Source organism: Poromitra crassiceps (assembly GCF_964638095.1).
Source record: "Poromitra crassiceps genome assembly, chromosome: 20".
Classification (NCBI taxonomy): Eukaryota; Metazoa; Chordata; class Actinopteri; order Beryciformes; family Melamphaidae; genus Poromitra; species Poromitra crassiceps.
In genome coordinates, this window is record NC_139637.1 from 23,817,115 (window position 1) to 23,826,203 (window position 9,089).

A 9,089-nucleotide genomic window follows, 5' to 3' on the forward strand; every position below is an offset into this window, starting at 1 on the left:
GCAGTTCTGGGAATTATTGATCCTGAAAAAATTAGTGGTGACGAACATTATATGGTATCATTTGTCTGTATACTGGCACGGAGGCTCATCTTACTGAACTGGAAGCAGAGATCTGCACCAACCCATTTAAACCTAATGAATGATGTAATGAAGCATTTGGAACTGGAAAAAATAAAGTTCTCTCTGAGGAAGCAGGAACACAAGTTTGATAAGATTTGGCAACCTTTTGTAGATCATTTCAGGAGTATGAATGTGTCGGGCAGGAGTGGAGAAGGTCTCCTTTGAATACTAGTGTCAAGGAGGAACAGATAGTATTTTTTTTTTATATATACATTTTTTTTTTAATGTGCATCCAATTATGTGTTGTAGTTTTGTTTTTTGTCAGGTGTTTTTGTTTGTTTGTTTTTGTTTTGGTTGTCTGTTTTAATATGTTTTTAAGCCTGTGCGTATGTCTGTGATTTGTACTGTTGTCTTATGTGCAAAAAATAATAAACACAGTTAAAAAAATAATAATAATAATTAAAACATCCACAACCATCGAAATATTGCAGTCTTTATTTCAACGACATGATCGCTTCAGTTGGACAGAGACACACTTTAACATGTGACATGTGATCGGGTGCTAGTGTCCCCGCGCCCTCCCACGTGTCCGTCTCATCACTGTACCACCGTACCGTGGTCTTCCACCGAGAGGAGGAATATGTAGTATGTAGTATGTACATCATTCCATCCACCACAGCAGCAGTAACATGAAGAACGTACCAATCTTCTTTCAGGGGACAACACATGGTCCACTGATCGCTCTTGGGGTTGTAACACTCCACCGTATTCAAGTATTTGCCTGTGGTGGACCCACCTATAACATAGATCTTTCCTTTGAGTGTACAGGCAGCTGCACCAGAGCGAGCGATCTGCATAGGTGCCACCTCTGCCCAGACAGCGGTTTTAGGGTCGTACACCTGGACTCGATTTGTATGAGAGCCATCCAGCACCAGCAAACCACCAGCAAGATAGAGCAGTCCGTCGAGAGACACCACAGAAGAACGGACGACGTCTGCCATTATAGACTCTATAAAAAGCCAGGAGTTGGTGATGGGGTTGTAGCACTCCACAGAGTCTACTTCATAGCCATAGGACGCGCCGCCCACCGCAAACACGTAGCCGTTCAGCATCACCAGGTGGCAAGATGCGCGAGCTACATTCATGGGAGCCAGCTCCAACCATGAGTCCAAGCAGGAGTCGTAGCGCCACATCTTCCTGCTGCCTGAATCATCAGGTGGTTTCCCTCCAGCCAAATACACAGTAGAGCCTGACGCCACCAGACCGTGATTGTGTACATTGAGGGGCAGGCAGCCCAGGTGCTTCCATTGATTAGTCACAGGATCAAAGCTATCCACGCTACGCTCGAAATCCCCGCTCACTGTCAGGATCACTGTGGACCACGCCCTGCGGCAGGAGAGCTCTTCATTGGGCATGTTGACATCGTCACCAATGACCTCCGTCAGTTGGTCCACAGAGAGAGACAGGAACTCCTCCTGCTGGGAAACAGCGCTGAAGTGCTGGAGGATGTAGTCCATGCTGCGTTTCTCCAGCTCCTTACAGGAGTGGGCCTTGGCAAAGAAGTGGATCCCCACACAGTTCATTACATAGATCTGATGCTCCATGAACCGACAGCAGGCCTCTCGAACCACCATAAAGTCCAGCAGGTTAGCCGCTGCTAGCAGGGCCTGCACATTTGCTTTGGAGATGACCACCTGTGATGTGTACGCATAGCTCACCAGCAAGTCAATCATCTGAGGTTCAACTCCACTGATGGGAACCCGTTCCTGTCTGGACTCTCTGAAGCCCGTGGAAAACATTGCCTGGAAGTAAGAGCTACATGAGGCCAGTACAGCACGGTGGCAGGGGAACTCCTGCCCCCCACAGCACAGGGTGACATCACAGAGAGCGTTGTTGAGCCGCAGGCTGTTCAGGCCCTGTAATCACCAAGACAAAGCAGAAAGAAACAGGGTGGTTTTTACACGGCGCACTGCACATTTCGACAAGACTTTTCAAACTCATGAAAATTAAAAACTGACTTCACATCGTTCTAGAGGACAAGTTGGCGGACAATTTCATGTGTTTACCTAAATGTTTCGTCAAAGTTGAATCGAGTAGCGAAGCGAATGAAGGAAAATTACGCGATTTACGTCAGTATAACTCAAACAAATCACAAGGAAACATTCACTGTGTACACAGGGGTTGGCTATAATTTAAGTGACAGACCAAAGGACAAATCAAAAAATCCAGTTGGGAATCCACTCTTAAAGTCGAACTGAACCCGTTCGTCACGTGCATATGAGTCCGTTTCAGACTGAAAACATAGTTTGTCTAAGATGACAGGTTGAGAGGCGGGTCATAGTATCATGTCGATGATTTTATTTGACAATTCTGGGGACTGGATTGGGCTTTGGCCAATCCTGGCGTGTTCCGCCTTCAAATCGAGTGGGATTCAGTGTGTTGTAGCGCTCCCCCCGGGAAGAGCCTTTTGACGGGAGGAGTGGAGCTCAGTGAGCCGCAAGCAGCCAGCTGCCTTCGTGTTGCCGAGCGGAGAGTGCAGCACGTCGCCCTGGAATCTCCGAAGTGCAACCCCTGACAACCAAGCTCTCGGATGCGCGTGCCATTATCGCTGCTGTAAATACGATATCCCTGGAATGCGCGTTTTAATGAGCCAGTTACATTTCTTTGCATTCTTAGAGATTATAGTTTTTGTTTTTTGTTCATGTTTCTAACAATTGGCCAAGTTAGTAGTTAGTTTATGGGATAGGAATTCTGCCAGATGACAGGCACTAGGTGCCATTTTCTCTTTCTTTTGGAAGAGAAAATTATCCTGAAATGAAGATTTGATTGACAGCTGCATGTCGTGATATGATTGGTTGAAATGGGGTTGAAATTTGATAGTACTGGGTGACGTCAGCAAATTACTGTTATCAATGAAATCTTGAAAAATGAACTTTTGACGTGAAAAAGTGTGAAAAACGAAAGAAATTAGATTGTTGTGATTTTCTTTGCATACATTATTAAATAGGTGCACTGCATACCCAGGTATGTGAACTAAAAGAAAAGAAAAGTCATTTTTGGGTTCAGCTCGACTTTAAAGGCGAGGAGTGACGATTTTTTGTTGTGCCGTTTTTTTTCAGGCGGGCTGAAACGCTGAATTTGCTCCTCTACAGAGCTTGATTTAACTTATAGACGGTTTTCACCAGAGCGCAACCCCACAGCACTCGGCAAACTGCAGAAATATTCACTCGACATCGTTACTTTTGTTTTCGCTGCTCAGCTGTATAGACGGTTTTCACAGAATGGTCAGTCCTGCACTTGAATGGTTTTTTTTCTTTTATGTCCATAGCAAACACTGCAACAGGAAGTGAGCGGGGGTTCAATTTAGAATGTTTTTGTTGTCAAGTTAAAACCGTCTATTATTTCGGTCTTTTTCCAAATATATTTTTTCATTTTGTAGTAGTAATGGTGCATATTTGTCGATACTGTAACGATCCGCTCCCGGGACCGTTAATGAAGGAGGAGAGGAGGCGAATACTTGGCTTGCAATTCTGTGCGTTTATTCCATTACACCAGGTCACTATCGGCTATGACCATTGACAGTAAATATATGGACCACCTTAGCTATATGTTTTTGACATGGCAAAATGAAGCTCACTTCCCGATATTGTTTGATTTCGTTTGATTGGATGAATGGATTTTCCTGTTGCATTGTGGGAAATCTGTTCAAGCCTGGAGCCGGGAAAACAGGAAGGGGCGTGAGCGTGGACGGGACTCGGGGGAGGGTTTCTTCCTAGCCACGGCATCCATCTTGTTCAAGTTGTTTTGCCCGCTAGTCGTTAGCTTGGCTAACAAATGTTGCTAACGTTAGTTGCTATTGCTAGCCTTGCTCCATTGCTCTCACAGTGAATACAGTAGCCCGAAGAAAAACAGTATTATTTCCTCCAGACCTCGCGCGGCGTCACCAGCCTGCCGCTTGCATCTTCCTATCTTCCACAAAATCGAGGTAATCTTATTTTCTAACACAACGCTAATTGCATAGCATGACATTAACATGTCCATTTGTCATTACAGGAGGACTAAGGTTAGACTAACGTTATACAACATTAAACAGTATTGAATGCTGCACAGATTCGGACGTAGACAGAAAACAAACGCAGTTCTGTTTACCTAGGTTACCTCTTTGAGATGAGGCAGACTCAAAGCACACTCATGATCTACCAGCTATAGCGTTATATATCTAGCTAACGTTAGATCAACTATCAATCAATGAGAGGGAACAAGGGGGTTAAACTCCTCTGGATAGTTTATCCACCTCTGCATTTACAGTATTTACCAATCGCACGTAGTGTTGGGTAAGCAAACGTTAACGTTATACAGTGATTAACAGTGTCTAGTATTGCATGCTGCACAGATTCGGACGTAGACAGAAAACAAACGCAGTTCTGTTTACCTAGGTTACCTCTTTGAGATGAGGCAGACTCAAAGCATACTCATATGATCTACCAGCTATAGCGTTATACATCTAGCTAACATTAGATCAACTATCAATCAATGAGGGGGAACAAGGGGGTTAAACTCCTCTGGATACTTTATCCACCTCTGCATTTACAGTATTTACCAATCGCACGTAGTGTTGGGTAAGCAAACGTTAACGTTATACAGTGATTAACAGTGTCTAATTTGTTTCTTCCAGGGGTAGCCGCCGTCCAGTACCGATGGGACACACAACAGAGGATCATGATTTGTGAAGATCAAAGCTATAATATTCTGTTCTCCTGAGATTAACGCTAAACTACATGTTACTGCTGATCAGTTGTTTCAACATAGGAAATTGCAATAACACACAAGCCAAATGCTGACATGAGAGATTTGCTTTGAACAAGTTGTAGCTAGTATCTGCCAGTGACCGGAGAATATTGTTATATTTGCTTGTTTTAATGCTTTTTTCAATAAACATTGTCAACAAAGATAGCCTTGTTGTATATTATCATGTATCTGAATGTCGCAAATATGATCGCGCAGAACGATCCATTAGTTGTCTGGTCAGAGGCAGGTTGGATAAAATGATCACATGTGATATAAAGATTGTTGATGTCGAGTGAACACGGACTACGAATCGAAGATTGGACCATGAGGACATGACGGAGAAACAACCGATCAGCAGTCTGCTTCAATCAACGAATGCTTTATATTTATTGAAATTAAATATGGTGATATCTGGTGGTCTGAAATTACTCTCTCTAGCTAGGCTAACTGGCTCATATGTCATATTATTGTAACGTCTGAATCAGCGTTTCATAACTTTATAATAGCCTAACGTTACTGTATAGCCTGGATGACGTTAGCTAATGCTACCCATCCTTCCATTGGTGTATGCTGCCTTTAGCTTGTGGTATTATGGTACAGTAATATTGTCTAGCTAGACAGACAAGTTTATCTGAAATCAGGGTGACAAGATCCCTGCTGCTAGCTCGTCTGCCTTTCTGTGTCACAGAGTATCTAGCATGTTTACAGTATCTTAACAGACTGCATTACATGCTACACCATGCAAATATATTTCGATATAATTCAAACAATGGTTCCAATCCTTTCCCATACCATGGTGGGCTGGACTGTATGTATTGCTGTGAAAAAGTTAAATTTGATTGTTTCAAGTGTTATACGTGGTTACACGTTATATTTTTAACTTTGCGGAATTACCTCAACACAATTGTGTATTATCAGCTTAAATGTCCAATATATACAGCATTAAACAAACGACCAGCAGCATTCAAATGTGCAAAAATGTTATATTTATTGAAATGTGGTGATCATGTCACAAGTCACATTACATTACATAACGATATAGCGCTAGGTGTTCTTTTGATCAACATACCTCATAACGGGGATCTATACTGTTACGTGTGTCTACTAACATCATTAAAATATCATAAAGGTAACGCTGTTTCTGGTATTTTACTTTTAATCTCTGGCTACGTTGCTAGCTAGTTAGCCGCAGATCAGCTCTGAAGCCCCAACTTGTATGGTCGCTGCCCGTCCACTAAAACCCGATTTCGAAATAGCGTTTAGGTGTTCTTTTGATCAACAGACCTCATAACGGGGATCTATTCACCTTATTCTTTGCCCACACATGGACGCTTCCGCATTACGTCATTTTGTAATAGTATTTCCGTTTTGACTTGCCAAAAACTCCGCAGGCAAGATGGCTGCGCACACTCCGCTCCTAAAGTGACAAAATTACTCCCCCATAAACTAACCAATACGTATGTAACATACAAAATAAAACAACCCGTAATATCTTAATTTTATGTAGAATGCAGAGGACATGTAACTGTTTAGTTAAACTTGCATTCCAGGAATATTGTGCTCTTAAGATGACGTTAGTGGAGTGGACGTTAGGTTGCGCACCTATGTTAGGTTGCGTAACCTATGTGCGATTCGAAATAACGCATCCGAGATAGAAACGTTATGAATATAGCCACGTTATAAACAACAAACTAACGCTGGTGATCCGTATGGAATCAGTGTTACTCGAAATGGTTAACGGTTATATCAATTTGGTCATTCAGTGGCATTTTACTGCCATATAACATAACTAACTAGTGGCTAATATTATTAGCCACTAGTGGCCTTCGCAACTAGCACTGAACCGGAAGAACAAATACGTTTGCGTTGAACGCGGAAGAGAGAAAAAGTGGGCGTGGTGAATAAGGTGAATAGAGGGTATGCACACCCACTGGAACACGCCCCCTCAATCAGGGTTGAGTGTCAAATTCCTCCCTGAGCACCAGGTGTCAGTTATCTAGGCTGATTACTGCATTCAAGCTCAGTCTTGCTGTGACTCAGTGGGCGTGACCCCACAGTGACTTCTGCCTCTGTGACATCACGTGCATACTCTCTATACTGTTACGTGTGTCTATACTAACATCATTAAAAGATCATAAAGGTAACGCTGTTTCTGGTATTTTACTTTTAATCTCTGGCTACGTTGCTAGCTAGCTGGCTAGCCTGCCTTGGCAACTGGTTGGGATCATCTGGTTTCCTGTGGCTGGTGTCAATCAAGGAAAATCCCGCCCCCAAAGTTACAATTTTTATCGGCTCTTTTACTCGAAATGGGACCATAATTTAGAAAACGGAGCCCAGGAGAGCATGAAAAAGACTTAAAATTGTTTATTCAGACCATAAGCTCATTCGGAAAATGTTTATTTAAGACAGAACGAGAGAGAAGTCGGCTCATTTTTAAATTGGAGCCAATGTACGTGTCGTCACTTCCGGACCTGACGTGCGCCCCCCTACGGACTTTCAATTTAATGGAATTCCAGGATGGGCTTCAGAAATGCCCATATTCTGTTGCCCACTGGCTATGACCCACGCCTGGTTACAGGAGACACTCTCCACCAGCCTCCATCCACCCGCACGCCCTCAGCAGACATGTTCTCTCTTCCTTACACACACCTCCAAAATGGCTTCCCTCCCCTCCACCAATCCCCAAAGAGAATACTACCCCACCTGCCGTAGGAAACTAGCAATCTAGCAAACAACATAAACCCCGTAATACAACACAATCCCACATTTACCCCAAAACCCCCATCCCTACAATACAATCAGTGTTTTTATTCCAACATGACCCAATAGTAGACCCATTAGAGCGTGTTTAGAGCGGGAGGTTCGTCCTGCCTACCTGTAGCACGGCGTTGGGGTGGCTCCCATTCACACACAGGTAGTCCTCGTTGCCTGGATGCCGAGAAGCTGGATGAGCAGCGGTGTGGACTGGAATCATTTCAGCCATATCTCTCTCTGTTTTCAAAGAAGATGCACGTGAGACAAACTGTGAACTATATCATCAACTCTATTAGCGTAGCAACTCCGTGTCTGTAGCTAGGCTATAATAAAGTGCTCAAGTCAACAACAACCCACCTCAGTCTCGTGAGTCTAGTGCAGCAACTGCGTGTCTGTATGCCATGTGCTCAACAACAACGCGTCCCAGCCTACCTCTTTCCCGCTAGCAACAATAAGGTAACACTTGCCCAATGGCTTTTCCAGAAAGGAAGATGCAGAGTAAATTCACTTTTCTCAGTTCACTGTGGTTTATTTTGACACAGGTCTGGTTGGCAAATCAGCTTTAAAACACTAGTTTATTACATTAACAACTCTAAAAAACAGTGACATAGATCTCCTACACAAAAACAGAAAACAAAGCAAAGCACAGCATTATAAAACAATGTAATTTCTCAAACTGCATTTCCACATACTATTGAGCATGAGACCAGCGGATCTTAATGTATGACAGACTAACATACCGCATGTATTGCCTCCGTTGTGCAATGCCAGGAACCAACGCAACTAAAAACAGCATTCACATACACAGTTGAAATATCTACTCGGGAAGGCTCCTTCTTCTTCTTCTTCTTCTTCTTCTAGTGTTTTATGGCGGTTGGCAAACAACTTATGGTGCATTACCGCCACCTTCTGAAATGGAGTGTGGATCAGAATGGTTTTCTAAAACACTACACTATCCTGACTATATTCTTCTACTTAGTCCAGTTTCTTCTAGAAATGAAAATATATCCCTATATCCTCGGGAAGGCTCCTGCTGGCGCTCTGTGCTTTGGACACTTCCTGGCAGCGTAACCCATACGTGCTGACGAATGGTGCTGACGCAGTACCGTAATGTACGCCCTGCGGGGCGTACGAGCAACAATAAGCATTTCCGGTGGCCGTTTTTCAAAGTAAAATGACTTTTCAGCACAAGTCTCCAGCACACAGAAGCCATTGACAAATGATAAATGTGCACATAAAAACGATCAATTAACCATTTAAACGAAGCTATACAATACGAATTATGCCAGCCTCGCGTTGAGTTTGAGAGTGAGACTGTTGAGTTTATCAGTTTATCAGCAATAGAACACAACACTCAACAGTCTGTTACAATATAATACAGTGTATTCACCACCCCATTTTGCCACATTGTATTATGTGGCAAAAGGGGGTGGTCTCACCCTGTGTGTGTGGAGATCCACACGTACACAACCACAAATACATATCCC

General features: G+C 43.3%; 1 protein-coding gene across 1 annotated transcript; it reads right to left on the reverse strand.

The window, feature by feature from the left end:
• Nucleotides 1–554: 554 nt before the first annotated feature.
• Nucleotides 555–7,822, reverse strand: LOC310794975 (kelch-like protein 23; the record flags this gene model as incomplete). Its single annotated transcript, XM_083657000.1, has 2 exons — nucleotides 555–1,976; nucleotides 7,724–7,822. The coding sequence occupies 2 exons, from the start codon at nucleotides 7,820–7,822 to the stop codon at nucleotides 555–557; spliced, it is 1,521 nt and encodes a 506-aa protein (XP_083513126.1).
• Nucleotides 7,823–9,089: the final 1,267 nt, after the last annotated feature.